At 35.9% G+C, this 19,131-nt stretch overlaps 1 protein-coding gene across 2 annotated transcripts in view; it reads right to left on the bottom strand.

The window, feature by feature from the left end:
* Window positions 1-19,131, bottom strand: part of LOC145266601 (fructose-bisphosphate aldolase A-like) — a 38,053-nt gene that overhangs the window by 3,561 nt on the left and 15,361 nt on the right. For both annotated transcript variants that reach the window (XM_080122476.1, XM_080122467.1), the window contains 2 exons: window positions 16,270-16,494; window positions 5,922-6,012 (listed from right to left, as the gene is read on the bottom strand). In XM_080122476.1, the coding sequence (XP_079978602.1) occupies window positions 5,922-6,012; window positions 16,270-16,494 (316 nt within the window). The remainder of the gene's footprint in view (window positions 1-5,921; window positions 6,013-16,269; window positions 16,495-19,131) is intronic.

Raw genomic sequence — 19,131 nt, 5'->3', positions numbered from 1 at the left:
TCTATTTTGTACTCTGTCAAGGCAGGATAGGCTGCTTTTAGCAGCTCCTGCCCAGATATGGCAGCAGTATTCCATTCTTGGACGTACTTGGCTTTTGGATTCACTGGTTCTCATCTTGTGTGTGATTTTTCACAACATTCGGTCGATGTAAGCTCCAACCCTCCTCAGGTGTATCTGGTCAAACTCAGAAATTTGGACGGAATTTCGAACGGAACACTTTATTTACTTCATCCTTAGGGGCAGCATCATGTGTAATTGTGAGGCAAGGGTTGCGCAATCCGCAACCACACCTCTCCTGAATCGACATTGTTTGAGTCCAGTGGCAAGGAGAAGACCAGGACGACTGGAAAAGATGCTGAGATAAGCAGAGAGCACATACAACACCTGAAAGTCCTAAATGGTCGCCCATTTAGTAGTGACCAGGTTCAACGTTGCTTATCTTCGGTAATCCAGCAGGAACCGGTGTGCCAACATGATTATGCCGTAGACTGTTCCTATTGCTCCTACAATTATTGGTATCGTATTGATTTTCTTTATTAATATTATTTACTCACTAGGAGTAATCACACAGGCGATCATCAAAAATGTCTCTTTGAGAACTACTTGTGGTATTCTCTGGAGTCTGAGTGACAACAAGTCTCCCCAGATTTCCAGTACTCTTCAACTCTTTTAATAACCATTGCAAAGGGACTTGTGTTATCATAACAGCCGCTTACCATTGATTTCTCATTGGCAGCAACCATTGGTTTTCACTGGAATTTGGGTGGCAAAAAGCCTCTCCAAGGTTACAGTCCTCTTTGCACTCATCCAGTGGAAGTCAGGCTAGTGCTTTCTCTCTTCGGTCTTTCCATCCTCCTTGATTTTCCCCACTTGTTTAGTGTGACATTAGTTTTTGGTGACACACACACACACACACACACACACACACAAAAGAATTAGGAGGAAGGTAGGGAGTTAATTTACAAATATACAATTCCAGTTTCATTATTTCACGTGATATTTGTGTTTTACATTTGTAGCATTTTCTGCATGTCCAGTTTGTGCCTGTAAGTCATGTAAGTATTAATCTATAAGATTTTGTGACTTTCATTTAAAGTACTGCTGCTTGTTTGTGCTTGTACCAGTTGTCTGAGTAACAACCAGATTCAGTTGTCTGCATATATGCCTTTCCTACTTGATCGTGTCTTTTTTTGTATTGTTCTTTGGGCTAGTTTGCTGCATTCACTTATTATGTGGTTTATTGTTTTGTCTCTTTGTTCGTAGAGTCTGCATTTGCTGTTTCCTTGTGTCTTGTTGACCCTTACTTTTATGTGGTTGGTTCTAATCATGTTGTCTTGTGCATCTGTTATTAGGGATTCAGTTTCTCTGTTAAGGTTTCTTTTTTTTGTATCCATGTCACAGTGTTTCGTTAGTCTCATTTTTTGTCATCCTTATGAACCGACCATGTAGTTGTTTCTCTTCCCATTTTTTCTTTTCTCGTCTTATTTCTTTTTTATTTTGTTTCTGTTTTGATTGTTTCTTCCATGTCTCTTGCTGCAATAATTATTCTTTTAGTGTTCTGCATTATGTATTTTTCTAATAATTATTCTTTTAGTGTTCTGCATTATGTATTTTTCTAATAATTATTCTTTTAGTGTTCTGCATTATGTATTTTTCTAATAATTATTCTTTTAGTGTTCTGCATTATGTATTTTTCTAATAATTATTCTTTTAGTGTTCTGCATTATGTATTTTTCTAATAATTATTCTTTTAGTGTTCTGCATTATGTATTTTTCTAATAATTATTCTTTTAGTGTTCTACATTATGTATTTTTCTAATAATTATTCTTTTAGTGTTCTACATTATGTATTTTTCTAAAAATTATTCTTTTAGTGTTCTGCATTATGTATTTTTCTAATAATTATTCTTTTAGTGTTCTGCATTATGTATTTTTCTAATAATTATTCTTTTAGTGTTCTGCATTATGTATTTTTCTAATAATTATTCTTTTAGTGTTCTGCATTATGTATTTTTCTAATAATTATTCTTTTAGTGTTCTGCATTATGTATTTTTCTAATAATTATTCTTTTAGTGTTCTGCATTATGTATTTTTCTAATAATTATTCTTTTAGTGTTCTGCATTATGTATTTTTCTAATAATTATTCTTTTAGTGTTCTGCATTATGTATTTTTCTAATAATTATTCTTTTAGTGTTCTGCATTATGTATTTTTCTAATAATTATTCTTTTAGTGTTCTGCATTATGTATTTTTCTAATAATTATTCTTTTAGTGTTCTGCATTATGTATTTTTCTAATAATTATTCTTTTAGTGTTCTGCATTATGTATTTTTCTAATAATTATTCTTTTAGTGTTCTGCATTATGTATTTTTCTAATAATTATTCTTTAAGTGTTCTGCATTATGTATTTTTCTAATAATTATTCTTTTAGTGTTCTGCATTATGTATTTTTCTAATAATTATTCTTTTAGTGTTCTGCTTTATGTATTTTTCTAATAATTATTCTTTTAGTGTTCTGCATTATGTATTTTTCTAATAATTATTCTTTTAGTGTTCTGCATTATGTATTTTTCTAATAATTATTCTTTTAGTGTTCTGCATTATGTATTTTTCTAATAATTATTCTTTTAGTGTTCTGCATTATGTATTTTTCTAATAATTATTCTTTTAGTGTTCTGCATTATGTATTTTTCTAATAATTATTCTTTTAGTGTTCTGCATTATGTATTTTTCTAATAATTATTCTTTTAGTGTTCTGCATTATGTATTTTTCTAATAATTATTCTTTTAGTGTTCTGCATTATGTATTTTTCTAATAATTATTCTTTTAGTGTTCTGCATTATGTATTTTTCTAATAATTATTCTTTTAGTGTTCTGCATTATGTATTTTTCTAATAATTATTCTTTTAGTGTTCTGCATTATGTATTTTTCTAATAATTATTCTTTTAGTGTTCTGCATTATGTATTTTTCTAATAATTATTCTTTTAGTGTTCTGCATTATGTATTTTTCTAATAATTATTCTTTTAGTGTTCTGCATTATGTATTTTTCTAATAATTATTCTTTTAGTGTTCTGCATTATGTATTTTTCTAATAATTATTCTTTAAGTGTTCTGCATTATGTATTTTTCTAATAATTATTCTTTTAGTGTTCTGCATTATGTATTTTTCTAATAATTATTCTTTTAGTGTTCTGCTTTATGTATTTTTCTAATAATTATTCTTTTAGTGTTCTGCATTATGTATTTTTCTAATAATTATTCTTTTAGTGTTCTGCATTATGTATTTTTCTAATAATTATTCTTTTAGTGTTCTGCATTATGTATTTTTCTAATAATTATTCTTTTAGTGTTCTGCATTATGTATTTTTCTAATAATTATTCTTTTAGTGTTCTGCATTATGTATTTTTCTAATAATTATTCTTTTAGTGTTCTGCATTATGTATTTTTCTAATAATTATTCTTTTAGTGTTCTGCATTATGTATTTTTCTAATAATTATTCTTTAAGTGTTCTGCATTATGTATTTTTCTAATAATTATTCTTTTAGTGTTCTGCATTATGTATTTTTCTAATAATTATTCTTTTAGTGTTCTGCTTTATGTATTTTTCTAATAATTATTCTTTTAGTGTTCTGCATTATGTATTTTTCTAATAATTATTCTTTTAGTGTTCTGCATTATGTATTTTTCTAATAATTATTCTTTTAGTGTTCTGCATTATGTATTTTTCTAATAATTATTCTTTTAGTGTTCTGCATTATGTATTTTTCTAATAATTATTCTTTTAGTGTTCTGCATTATGTATTTTTCTAATAATTATTCTTTTAGTGTTCTGCATTATGTATTTTTCTAATAATTATTCTTTCTTCTGTCATTTACACAGTCTACTATTCCTCCGTCTTTTATTTTCACATAGAATTAGTCAGTATCATCCTTCAGGTGTAGTGCATTGTGCATAGTCATAAGTGTCCGGGTCTTCTGGTTGATATTCCTCCGTCCTTCTTTGGTCCAACCTATAAAGTATCTAACTAGTGACACTTCCCATGTGTTTATACCTTTAATTAGGTGTTTGCAATATAGTTTAGTTTCAAGGAATTATCTTGTTTTTCTACGGTATTCCTTTACAATTTTCTCTTTCCTTTCTATTTCTTTAATGATGTCTACTTCCAGAACACTCGGTGCCCTCGTGATCATTTCGTTCAGTAGTTGCTTCTAGTTTTCCCCTTCCCATGATCAGCAGTGCACAATTTTTTTCCATACTGAATTCCATTTGGATAGACTAGTTGAAGATTCGGATTGCGTTTATTAGCGTCTCTAATTCCTTCTTGGTTTTTGAAAATAAACTTCAGGTCATCCATGTACATTAAGTGGTTCATTCATCTGTATTAGTGAACTTGTATTCGGGTCGTGGTCGTCATCATCATCATCATTATCATTATAATTATTGATTATTATTGATTGTTATTAATATTATTTATTATTATTATTATTATTATTATTTTGTTGTTGTTGTTATTATTGATTATTATTAATATTATTTATTATTGTAATTACTTATCATTATTCATTATTATGAATATTTTATTGTTAGTATATATTAATATCATTATTTATTATTATTATTCATTATTATTATTTATAATAATAATAATAATAATTATATTATTATTATAAATAATAATGAATAATAATAATAAATAATGAATAATAATAATAAATAATGGTATTAATATATTAATAATAATAATAATAATAATTATTATTATTTTTATTATCATAGTTATTATTATTAGTAGTAGTACTTATTTATTATTATTATTATTATTATTATTATTAATTATAATATTATTATTTTATTATTATTATGTATTATTTATTATTATTATTATTAATATTATTTATTATTATTGTTTATAATTATTATTGTTGTTATTATAATTTATTATTATTTTTTATTATTTGTTTTTATTAATTATCATTCATTCATTATTATTATTATTTATTATTATTGTTTTAGTTATTTTTATTATCATTATTATTATTAATATTATTTTTTATTATTTTTGTTATTTATTATTATTATTATTATTATTATTATTATTATTATTATTTATTATTATTATTACTATTTATAATTTTAATTGTTGTTATTATTATTATTTATTATTGTTATTATTATTTATTATTATTGTTGTTGTGATTATTATTATTATTATTTTTATTATTATTATTTATTATTATTATTCATTATTATTTATTATTATTTATTAATATAATTTATTATTATTTAATATTATTATTTTTATTATTATTAATATTATTATTATTATTATTATTATTGTTGTTGTTGTTGTTGTTGTTGTTGTTGTTGTTGTTGTTGTTGTTTTTGTTGTTAATATAACATGATATTTTTAGAAATTCTTTTCACCCCAAACAAAGGATATTGTCACTTGAAATGTAAGGGAGTACTATTTGGGGTCATGTTCAATAGGAGACTATGGGGAGATGAGCAGCGAGATGTTTTTTCACATTACATTTAAACTTCAGTCATTTAGTACAGTCAGGGATGAAGGAAAGAAGGAGGGAATTACAAAGTGTAGCAGTCCGAGAGAAGAAACAATTAAACTAGAAGACTTTCTGGCATCAAAGGATTTCAACAATGAAAAGGGGAATTTTGTTGCTTGTCGGATTAGTCAAAGGTATATTTAGGGGGCACAAATGCTATGAGTTCTTCAGAGCACATTTCATTAAAGTTACTTGTAAAACAGATATAGGGATGTGATAGAGGTTGGAGATTGATCAGCAGTGTGGGACCTATTAGATTTGAGACTCTATTTTTTGGGACCCTGTCTAAGAGTGAGAAAAGTTTGGCAGGTGCATTGTATCTCCGTTTAATGAAATGGCATAATCCTTACCTTGGGTGACATATTCATTAATGGTACCATTTAATGGAATGACTCCACGATCCATCTTTATTCCAACCAACTTTCCTTTGCTTCGTATAAACTAAAAACATAAAATGCAAGCATCAAAATAATACGTTTATCAATTATTCAATTAATCAAATGTAACTTATTTCTTTATTAGGCTTCAGCAATGATATTATTATTTATTTATTTATTTATTATGCTACAAGTTAAAATGAACAAGTTTGTAATGATCAGAGTTATCTTCCCTTGGAGGGAAATTATTTTATACACTTGAAATGTGCTTCTTAGTAAAAAAAAAAGTAATTCCGAATCCGTTGGCAAAAAAAGGATAATCCCTGTTGTAGTATCAGTCGTAGCAGCTTCATTCCATCGCCCTCCTCCTCCTCCTCCTCCAATATTCTTCCACTTCCAGTTTGTAGACCGCAACAATAAAATGCCTCATTCCAGTCTCATTGCGTCTTCATCTAATTCACCAAATCGTGTTGTAAGTGCACATGTTGTATAGTCGGTTCTCTCTGTAACGATTTATCTGTCCATAGTTGTCACATATCTATTAATCATGTTGCACTTCTACAAAGATGTCTGCTGCTAAAAAATACATACACTCTAGCTTAATCCAGCCGTGTTGACAATCAAACACGGAGACGGTTTCATAAGAAAAATGTTTTTTATTTAATTATCATTTGGCCTGTCAGTAGTTGTAGGATTTGTTGAGCAAGGGTATTGAAAGGTGAGGTTGGGGTTAACGAGCTAACGGCGTCATAATCCTGTGTCTCTCTCCATCTCTCTTTTTTTTTCCTCCTGTGTTCATCAGACCTCTTGCTTTTATTGACAATTTCTTCCTTTATTCCATCAGAGGTCAATATATGTGTACAAGTCTGACCTGGTATTTTCTTTGTTCCGTCAGAGGTGAATATGTGTGTATAAAGTCTGACATGGTATTTTCTTTGTTCCGTCAGAGGTGAATATGTGTGTATAAAGTCTGACATGGTATTTTCTTTGTTCCGTCAGAGGTCAATATGTGTGTATAAAGTCTGACATGGTATTTACTTTGTTCTCTGCTAATCTGGAATTTGTGTGTGTGTACAATCTCCAAGTTCTTTTATCCAACACAAGATCACATAAAGACTCTCGTAGCAACATGTGGTTGAAACAGAAAAGAACTTTTCTTCATTTTGCTGGTTAGACATCACCCTTGGGGTGCTTTGTCAAACATAATATATGCCATAAGGAAATGTAATCAAATGCTTTTGTGACTAGCAGATATACTTTTTATCTCATAATGAACAGCCTTGTGCATTCTACTATGATTGGGAACAATGTATTTAATTGTATGTTTAATACCTGTATACATGTCTTCATGAGAGTATAGGGGGCTTTGGAAGAGGTAGCACCTTTGTAGTTCGGTTGTTACACACTCTGGCGGTGGCTGTCACTGGTTCTCAACCATCTCCTAATCTCTCACATACAGCTCCACGTTGCCACACCCTGGTTCCTTACTTTAGCAGACAAGCCAAATCATGTGAGGGATGCCACTGCCTTGTAGTAAGCTGTTGGCTCAGCAAAGGCCAAGAGAAACAACCCCTATAGAAAATTCCACGTGTAGCCCTGCAGGCAGGTCAGTGCGGTACGTCTTACTGTCTCTAGCAGCTGCTGCAGTTAAGCTGGTGCCAGACATACTGATCCTACCATTTCTCTGGAGTACACTAGTGAGATCAGAGAGGGGATTAATTTCTCCATACCAAGCCCACGCTTGCGTTAATAACAATGTGTCTCGATTATTGTTTTCATAATTTTTTACAGACAAACTATTAATAAATGAACTATTATCCTTAACGATTTTTTAACCGTTTTTATTTTCTGATACATGAATTACTGCCATAAAACACATGACATAATCACTTGGATTCACCAGTTCCCATTAGATCATCAAAGTTAACTGATACTAAGCCTTGACGGTACTAAACTGGGTGACCAGCTGGTAATACAAGGTGCTGTATGTGAAAGAGCTCTCTACTTAGCATTATTTCCAATCGTCTTGGACTTCTCTTTGTCACTGGAATCAAGCAGTGTTGATTTAAGAAAGATGTGGTTGGGGATTGTACAACCCTTGCTTCACAATTGATTTCTCATGCAGGCACCTTTACAGAGGGGTATCTGTTATCTCTTAAAAATGGAAGCCAATAATACAAAGCCATTCTTACATTCTTTATCTAGTTTTTGTGAGTCATCAGTTCAATATTGGGAATCTAGGAATCTGGGAAGAAGTAATAGCTATATTTGAACGGCTGTTTGAGAAGCTTTGTTGAGATATTGTCAAACTTTGTCCAACCTTGGAGAAGGAGTTGCTTGGTCGTCAAGGGCATTTGCTACTAAACCAGTGGTTTTCACGCAGCGTGCCACAGCACATTGTTGTTTTGTAGAATGATTGCTGGTGTGGTGCAAAGAGGTTTGTTGTTACAAGTCGTTATATGTGGACGAAGCTTTCACATCGTTATAATCGGAATTATTTGCATTAGCAAATACTCATACATTATTAGTTATGTGATGCATAAAATGATAGAATTAGAAAATAAAATTTTAAATAAATTGCTTCTTTAAATATTTTCAATATTTTTAATTTTCCATAACAATAAACATTGGTCAGTTTTGTTATGGTTCATATAATCTACGATGTGCCGTCAATAAGTTTTCAGACTTTTTTTTTGTACAGGCATTTAAAATTGTCGTAGACCCTTGAAAATTCAGTATGTTATTGCTGTACATCTTATGGGGTGACTGACCAATTTTTGTGATCTTAGGTTAAAATAAATAGCTACAGCAGGAATTGGAATACATCCTACTAAAACCAGATTGTCATGGAGCTTTCTAGAAGTTGTTAGCATGGTACAACAAGTGCGTTGTAGTCGGAGGAGATTACTTCAAACGGGACTAGAGTTTCATGCATGTGCTATCAATAAAAGGATTCATACGAAAAAAGTTTAGAAATATATTGAAGGCACTTTATATATCTTTTACAATATTATTACATTTTTTGTAGGTACTTCTTATCTGATATTTATGCATTGTATTTAAGGTTTGATTGGGAAAAATTTAAAAAAAACATGATTTAATATGAAAAAAAAATCATTTTTGATTTGATTGTTTGACAGTCACTCTATATTCCAGTGGAGTTGAAAAAAGATAGGAGCTCAGCATGAATTGTTTTTTTTTAGGCTGGATCACATGACTCCTAAGGAAGCATGGATCGGGTTAGCTAAAGAGGGAGGAAAGACAGCTATTGACCAATCAGTGAGTTATGAAATTTCAATAACATATCTATTGGTATTTTTTTCTTTAAAAAAAAAAAAATAAACAAATAAATTTTTTCAAAACATGATTATTTTTACATTAAATTATCAAAAAAAAAAAAACAAATAAATTTTTTCAAAACATGATTATTTTTACATTAAATTATCAAAAAAAAAATAAACAAATAAATTTTTTCAAAACATGATTATTTTTACATTAAATTATCAAAAAAATAAACAAATAAATTTTTTCAAAACATGATTATTTTTACATTAAATTATCAAAAAAAAACATGATTATTTTTACATTAAATTATCAAAAAAAAACATGATTATTTTTACATTAAATTATCACAAAAAAAAACATGATTATTTTTACATTAAATTATAAAAAAAAAACATGATTATTTTTGCATTAAATTATCAAAAAAAAACATGATTATTTTTACATTAAATTATCAAAAAAAAACATGATTATTTTTACATTAAATTATCAAAAAAAAAACATGATTATTTTTACATTAAATTATCAAAAAAAAAACATGATTATTTTTACATTAAATTATCAAAAAAAAACATGATTATTTTTACATTAAATTATCAAAAAAAAACATGATTATTTTTACATTAAATTATCAAAAAAAAAACATGATTATTTATACATTAAATTATCAAAAAAAACATGATTATTTTTACATTAAATTATCAAAAAAAAACATGATTATTTTTACATTAAATTATCAAAAAAAAACATGATTATTTTTACATTAAATTATCAAAAAAAAACATGATTATTTTTACATTAAATTATCAAAAAAAACATGATTATTTTTACATTAAATTATCAAAAAAAAACATGATTATTTTTACATTAAATTATCAAAAAAAACATGATTATTTTTACATTAAATTATAAAAAAAAAACATGATTATTTTTACATTAAATTATAAAAAAAACATGATTATTTTTACATTAAATTATAAAAAAAAACATGATTATTTTTACATTAAATTATCAAAAAAAAAAACATGATTATTTTTACATTAAATTATCAAAAAAAAACATGATTATTTTTACATTAAATTATCAAAAAAAAAACATGATTATTTTTACATTAGATTATCAAAAAAAAAACATGATTATTTTTACATTAAATTATCAAAAAAAACATGATTATTTTTACATTAAATTATCAAAAAAAAAACATGATTATTTTTACATTAAATTATCAAAAAAAAAACATGATTATTTTTACATTAAATTATCAAAAAAAAACATGATTATTTTTACATTAAATTATCAAAAAAAAAACATGATTATTTTTACATTAAATTATCAAAAAAAAAAAACATGATTATTTTTACATTAAATTATCAAAAAATAACATGATTATTTTTACATTAAATTATCAAAAAAAAAACATGATTATTTTTACATTAAATTATCAAAAAAAAAACATGATTATTTTTACATTAAATTATCAAAAAAAAAAACATGATTATTTTTACATTAAATTATCAAAAAACAGAAATGCAAAGAAATGCATCAGATTTGTTTAAATTAAGGCTGGCTGCTCTTTTGAAATTTTCGTCCCTGCTCTGTAGAGACTAGACAACAGTGACAAGCAAGATATGGTCTCTTCTGATTAAAGATTATTTTCCTCTCAGATAAAATGAAAGCTTATCCCACTCCCCATATTAAGAATGGCTTTCTTGTTGATCTATAAGGTCTAATTATCCAGATTAATCATGGCTGATGGAAAGAGAGCATTTAACCTCTGGATTAAATAACGAATCCCATTCGAATTTCTGTGCAAATTCCTGCATTCAACAAGATACACTTGAAGAAAGTCAGAGGTTACATCGGCTGAAACACTGTGCGAATAACACTCGAAACGAAAACAGTAGTTTGATTAATACAAATAATGCATCTCCAAAATCAGAAACAATTGTGGTGTTCAACTTGTTGCGTAGAGTGATTAAGCGGGATGGAAAGGGTGAAAGTTCTTTTATAAAAAAAACACAAAACAAAAATAATTCCTTTAAATGTAAAACATGTGATAATATTCATTATAAGCAAAAATGGGAAATCAAAAAGCCAATCTTAACTATAACCAACAGGTCGATTATAATTCGTTAAAGATCATTGGCTTTTTTTTCTTACAACCTGATCAGTAGTTGTAATACTTTAACGTCAGAAATAAATCTTCCCTTTGTTTTGTTTTTTTTAATCAATGTAAATGTAAGAGTATCTTGTGTAGTTTCCGACGTGTAGGAGACGGGGAGTCTCGTCGTGGGCGACGAAGCGTTTCCACTGAAGAACCACGGCAACACTCAGCGAACCAACAAACAATGACAGCCACGGCGCGAAGGTAATTAACAAAGCTCAGCTGACTGCACGAATATAAACGGAACCCAACGGTCACTAACGGAACCCAACGGTCACTGTACTGATCGCCACGAATGTCAGAACCCGACTGCCTCGCACCTCCAATGGACCGATTTTTATTCCTCAAGATGGCCTAGCTAATTTGCATCCCTGCGAGATCTCGCGCGATCCTGCGAGATTCCGTCTCTAATAAAAGCAGGCAGGCGCCATCTTGAAACTCTTTCTTCCGCTGCCCCGACCACAGGATCAGCCACCACCCCGCACGCCAGGCACACACGGACCCTCTTGCGCCGAGGGCTATGGTTAGTCTCACACTCCCCCCTGGTCTCCAGATCACATACGTGACACGGCGGACGTGGCCATTTGATTCGAGCACTCCTGCGGAGGGGTATTGCCGGGACTTCCTCATCGGAGCTCTCAGAAGTGGCATCGGAAGCATCAGCATCAGCATTAGAGCTCGCAGTTGAGTCATCAGGTTCGTGGGGCACAGGTTGGATCCATCGCTCATCGTCGGATGACTCGCTCCTTCCACTGCTCGCAGTTGAGTCACCAGGTTCGTGGGGCACGGGTTGGATCCATCGCTTATTGTCGGATGACTCGCTACTTCCACTGCTCGCCGATTGGTCAGCGCTTAGAGCGGGCCGGACATCCCTTACGTGGCGCGGAGTATCATCGACTAGTATGGCCTGTTCACTGATGACGCCGGTGACCCGCCCCCTCCAAAAGCTGCTGGTGCACCGGCCGCCGGGTGGCTTCATCCAGACGGTGTTTCCCACTTGGTACGTCCCCTGGGGTTCTCGTTGGTCGGGTAGACACACTTCAACGTCCTTGACGCGCATGTGGTAGTGATGAATCGCATCAGCGGGCGCACTGCCGCCAGTCACGGCGTCCTTAGGCGTTGTGTTGTATCTGTAAACCGCCTCCGCGATCGTACACTTCTTCCTGGCCGCGATCCTCTTCACGGTTCGGTGGCACCGCTCCGCTATGCCGTTGCCGCTCGGCACATACGCGCATCGGTGTCGAAGGCGGATCCCCCTGTTGTCCATAAAATGCCTGAATTCTCTGCTGCAGAACGCCGTGTTGTTATCCGTGAGGATCTCCTCAGGCGGCCCCCTTTCGTAGAATATGGATTCCAATTCGTGGATGACACTGGTGGAATCCTGCCTCGCTAATTGGCGCCAAATCGCGAACCTCGTTGGCCCGCAGTCTATCAGCGTGAGGAAGTGTTGGCTGCCGTAGTGGGTTATATCCATACCCAACCGACTCCAGGTCGCGTCCACTCCCAGCTGTCCTTTCCGCCATCTGGCTGGGGCGGGGTCAATGGACTGGCACGTTTGGCACTCCCTGACCACTGCTCTTACTGCGCTTTTTGGTATTGATGGTCTAGCCAACTTCACAAAGTAGTAGGTCCGTTGTACTCCGGGGTGCCCACTGTCGTGATGTATCTTCCTGATTTCGTCCTCCTCGACGGAGGCAGCACACAGAGGCAATGGCTTAGCTTCTTTCTTCATAGCCTCATACCATCTCCGTGGTACCCGAGTGAGCTTGTCGGCGAGTTTGTAGTCCGAGGTGACGAGCACTACGTCTACGGACAGGTTGTACTCCGTCACCAGTTTTTTCACAGTCTCCAGCCTCCGTCTTATCAGCATTTCGCTGGCTGCCTTGGTGCGTGCCCTGGCCTTGTTCGTGAGTGTGTCCGACACCCAGTGGTGCACGCAAAGTGAGTCAGTGTGCACACGCAGTTTCTTCACTTCCAATTGAAGTGCCAGGTTAATGCCCTTTATTATAGCGTCGAGTTCTGCCAGGTTGATATGGGCAGCATCATTCGCCGGTCGCAGCCAGCAGGCATCCTCAACTACGGCCCCATCTTTCTCCAAAACTACACCGATCGCTAGAGAACTTGCGTCCACCCACACGCTCAGTTCGTCTCCCTGCACGCACCAGTCCCCTGTGGCAGGGTCATTCTTTTTCACACTAGCGACAGTCTCCTTTAACATTCGAACCAATAGTTCGTCGGTTATCTCATCGTCCCAGCCTTTGGTGACCGCATTTGCCCTCCTTTTTATGACGCCTGTCGCCGCACGAACCCATCCGCATACTGGAAGGTGCCCCACAAGTTTCCCGCACAGGGAGAACACGGCACGTCTTGTGTAAACGTCGGGTACGTCGGGAACTGCGGTTCCACGCCTCCACTTCAGGATCCCTCGCTTCTCTTGAACGCTCAAGCCCAATACGCGGGCGCCATCCTCAAGCCGCTCAGAGTCCTTGCAGTTTAGACCAAACTCGGCAAGTTTGGATCTTACGCGCGAAGATGACACGATATCTTCGTTCACGTATATATCGTCAATGTATGCCGATGTTCCCTTTCTGATCCATTCTTCTTGTGACAACACGGCATTGACGATAGCCTTCATTATCTGGGGTGCTACGTTTAGCCCAAATCCGAGCCGCGTAAGACAGTATCTCTTCCCGGAAAACATCACTGTCTGGAAAGACCACATCGCCTCGCCGATCCGGACCTGCAAGTATGCTTTTCTCAAGTCCAGTAGGGACACATTGGACCCCTGCCGGCGCCACTCTCGCAGCTTGCTGGCACAGACGTCGGCGTCCGCTGTGAATGCATCAACGTGCGCATTCAACTCGCGGTAGTCCATTACCGGCCTCACCTTTGACTTGTTAGGTTGGGCAACTGCCATCAGCGGTATCAGGCCCTTGGGGGGTCCAAGTTTGTTGTAGGGGTATGGAATCAGCCAACCATTCTTAATCCATTCACGGAGCTCGCTTTCGTATGCAGGCCTTATCTGGTCGGGCATACGGTACTCTGCCACTTTGTTTTGTAGTTTGGCCGGTTCCTTGTCTTCTGACCACCTCCAAGTGGCGGTCCACGCTTTCTGTTGGTCGTCGAACTCCGCACTGAAGTCCGGCTGGTCGACTCTTAGTGCTGCGCACACCGGGGGCCTATCCAGAAACTCTACAACGCCAGCGCGCGTTATGCGCATGCCGCCCAGGGCTTTGATGGCATCGTAGCCTAGCAACAGGTCGAAACTCAGCGGCTTTTCGCGTGTCACCAGCGCTTCAACGTTGGCCGAGTTTCCAGTTCTTGTGCGAATGTGTACCACACCCACGCCGCAACACATTCGTATTTTTCCAGTAATGGTAGTTATCCTGACGTTTTTCTTTTTCCACGCCCGACAGAAGTCCGCACACACTATGGTGCGGAAACAACCGGAATCAAGGAGGGCTGAACATAACGTGTCATTAACTCGGACCTGAATGACAGGGAGTGCCTTGTTTATTTTCTGTTTGGGGAAGAGGTCGGCACTGGCACCTTGTCCCTGTCCCCGTCCCCGTTTCCCGCACAGTCTCGGGCCATGTGCCCAGTCTTGTTACAGCGGTAGCAGCGAACAGCCGTTGACCGCCTTCTACAATTTCTTGCCATATGGCCCCGCCCGTTGCATCTGTAGCAGATGACATCACCTTGCGGGCTGGGTCCCTGAGACGGTCCTTCGCCACTTGGTGGGGCCTGTGCGACGGCGACTACCGGTTCCTGCACCGTCGAGTCATCCTTCATTATTGTCCTGGCTCTGTCCACTAGGTCACTCAGCGGTAGTGAGGACATGGTAGAGGTTGCTCGCAGGAGCTGCTTTGCTCCAGCGGGGAGTCCTGACAGGAATTTGTAGGCTAGGGCCCTCTCGGGAAGACCGCCGAACAACACCGTCAGCTTCTTAAGCTCGGCGAGATACACGTCCACAGTTTCGCCCAAGCGTATAGACCTCATCTCAAACTGCTCCCATGCAGTGGCGGGGTCAGTAGCGAACGCCCTGTACAACGCCGCCTTGATACTCGAGTAGTCACACTTCTCCTCAGCACTGAGTTGCTGATATACAGCGAAGGCCCCGCCGGTCAGCCGCAGAGGAATCACGCGCTCGATATTTTTCACGCCGGACAACTGACAATGTAACTCAACCTTCTCAACCCAGCTGAGTACCGGGTCGGATCCGTCGAATTCCGGTATCAACTTTAGATCGAATCTATCCGCCATTGAAGAAAAGAAAACCAAGTTCGGAGTGGGGGGGCCGAAATAGCTTGTAAGAGTATCTTGTGTAATTTCCGACGTGTAGGAGATGGGGAGTCTCGTCGTGGGCGACGAAGCGTTTCCACTGAAGAACCACGGCAACACTCAGCGAACCAACAAACAATGACAGCCACGGCGCAAAGGTAATTAACAAAGCTCAGCTGACTGCACGAATATAAACGGAACCCAACGGTCACTAACGGAACCCAACGGTCACTGTACTGATCGCCACGAACGTCAGAACCCGACTGCCTCGCACCTCCAATGGACCGATTTTTATTCCTCAAGATGGCCTAGCTAATTTGCATCCCCGCGAGATCTCGCGCGATCCTGCGAGATTCCGTCTCTAATAAAAGCAGGCAGGCGCCATCTTGGAACTCTTTCTTCCGCTGCCCCGACCACAGGATCAGCCACCACCCCGCACGCCAGGCACACACGGACCCTCTTGCGCCGAGGGCTACGGTTAGTCTCACAGTAAATTAAAATTACATTCGACACTAAAAATTATATTATTTGGATTATTCAAACGACTATGGAAATTACGCACTATTATATGGATAAAAAATATATATACTTCACCTTTATAAAAGAGATTTTGTCGGTTGTAATTTGAAATAAAGTTTCATTCGATAAGATGACTCCTGATATGCCACTGCTACAAGATGCAATTAAATGCTGATGATAAATGCTTCGATTCTTTGGTGTATTTTCGTAGTTGACACATAGGAATCTTTCTCCCAAAGTCGTTGCATTTTCATCAATCGCCAAAATACCGTTATTATTTGATAAGAGTTTATGAGCAATCTGCGGAAATTAAAATAAAGAAATGACGATAAATTTTTTTTTTTTTTAAATGTAAGGAAAATATTTGACAAAATATCGACGGTAACTTATGATTTCTTTTATTTGAATTATGCGGATTATTGTTTCCATTTTAACTGTTATTTTCACAATATACATATATCTTGACTTATTTATCTTTGTGTGTATCAGTATATGTGTCTGTGTGTATCTGCGTGTGTATTTCTGCATGGGCTGTGTGTGTTTGTGTGTTTGTATGCATGTCTCTCAGTCTGTGCGTCTGTTTCTACACGTGTGTGTGTGTGTGTCTGTCCGTGTGTCTGTGTATGTCTGTGTGTGTCTGTGTGTTTGTGTGTCTGCGTGTGCGTATCTGCATGCGCATGTCTGTGTGTGTCTGTGCATGTTTGTGTGTGTGTCTGTGTGTGTTTGCATGTGTCTCTATGTGTGTCTGCATGCGTATTTCTGTGTGTGTCTGTATGCATCTGTGTGAGTGTTTGTATGTCTATGTATGCCTGTGTGTATGTGTTTGTGTATGTGTTCGTGTGTGTTTGTGTATGTCTGTGTATGTCTGTGTGTGTATGTGTGTCTGTGTGAGTCTGTGTGGGTGTCTGTGTGTCTATGTGTTTCTCTGTGTGTTTGTGTATGTGTGTGTCTGTGTGTCTCTGTATGTGTTTGTATGTGAGTCTGTGTCTATGTGTGTGTGTCTATATGTGTATATGCATGTGTATGTATGTTTCTGTGTGTGTCTGTGGGTGTCAGTGTGTGTGTGTGTGTATGTGTGTGTGTATGTATGTGTGCGCCCGTGTGTGTGCGGGTGTGTGTGTGTGTTTATGGACTCTGAAACGACTGTGCCAATTTTTAAAAAATCTCACAAAAATGTACTTTATGTGTCTGGAAATGTTCTTTGATAGGTTTTGTATCGGAATGCCCTTCAGTAAGTATCAATAATCAATAATCGAAAAAATTTGATTACAGAAGGACCAAAGTTTATTCCCTTTCATCACAAGTGCATTTGAGAAGTTTTATCACCGCACAAGCAGGAGAGTCTTGCATATAAAATCAACAGTAGATTTTTAGGTGATACAGAAACACATTCAAAATGAATTTTTCCGTTTAGAGCACAAATGAATGATGATATATTTCTGTTGCATTTTAAACTTTAATTCAAGCCATTACATAAAAAATATTTTTATAAAATCAACAGTCGGTTCTCTACTGTGCAATGTAGATAACAATGTATTGTGGACTAAATCACTGTAGGGAAGCATGTGAAGCTTCCTCCTAGTGCATTATGGTGAGTCCCCAATTAAAGCAGGCAATCAATTGATTTGATTGAAAAATTTCACCGATTTTGATGACAATAAAAATAGTGGAAGTGTGGAACATTTGTTGATTCTCATTCAATCCCGGGCAACGTCAGGTCTCCTTGCTAGTATATATATATATATATATATATATATATATATATATATATATATATAGTCATCCACATACAGTACTGTTTCGCTGTTTCACAGCTCATCAGTGCGGCTAGACAGGCAACCACCTCAAGCCAGGATTGAAACCCGACTGTCTGTATATATATTTATTACTCTCCAAAAGCTGGCTGTGATGGTTGGGACATATCAGGAGGCTGGACGCAGAACGCATTCCTAAAGCATTTTTCTACGACATGCTGGCTAAGGGCAGAAGAAATGCAGGGAACCCCAAACTAAGAAGCGTCTTAGATGTTTGCAAGAGGGACATGAAGCAGTGCGACATCACCGTCTTCATATGGGAAATCTGGCTGACAATCGCTCTGTTTGGCAACTAGCAATACGGCCGGGCACGTTTAATGCAGAAGCTGTGCATAAGGAATCAATTGCAGTGAAGAGAGTCAGACATCAGCAGCCACCACCTCCTTCTGCACCGAGTGCGCAGGGACTGCCAATCTTGAGTTGAACTGTACAGCCATTCTTGGTAGTGCATATGGAGACCAGAGCTACACTATTGTCTCCCGAGACTGACAGTTGCCAACAACAATATATGTGTGTGTGTGTGTGTGTGTGTGTGTGTGTGTGTGTGTGTAATAGTAAGTGGAGATCTATATTGATAAGTAGTAAAATTGTGCATCTAAAACCAAGAATATGTTTAAGGCTCCCACAATTCATGTTAAAATTGCCTGTAAGGACCCATGGCATAACAGATAGAGTATTAGTTAAAATTCAGTTGTAAGTGACACTCTTCTGGAGGTTGAAGGTTCAATCTTCAAAATACAATGGTGAATTACTTAAGATTTCTGCCTAATTATGGCTATGGAAAGAGAGCATTTTACCTCCTGGATTAAATAAAAGGTTCCGTTCGAAATTCTGTACAAATTGTGTTCGACAAGCTACACCTAAAGAAAGTCAGAGGTTACATCGACCGAAACGTTATGCAAATAACACTCAAGATGAGAACAGTAGTCCGATTAATTCAAATCATATAAATTATTATTCCTCATCTCAAAAATTAAGAAACAATAACTTGTGATGTTCAACTTGTTATGGGGAATAATTATGTAGGATAATGTAGTGAAAATTGAGTGTGACTGCAGTCACAGAGGTGGGCTGCATGTGCGAACTCTAAACCTGAGCGATGAGAGACGAGAAGGCGACGAAT

This window comes from Euprymna scolopes, chromosome 4 (genome assembly GCF_053919585.1).
Source record: "Euprymna scolopes isolate OS-2025 chromosome 4, ASM5391958v1, whole genome shotgun sequence".
Lineage (NCBI taxonomy): Eukaryota > Metazoa > Mollusca > Cephalopoda > Sepiida > Sepiolidae > Euprymna > Euprymna scolopes.
Note: the sequence above shows the minus strand (reverse complement) of the source record. Positions and strands in the feature narration are given on the sequence as shown.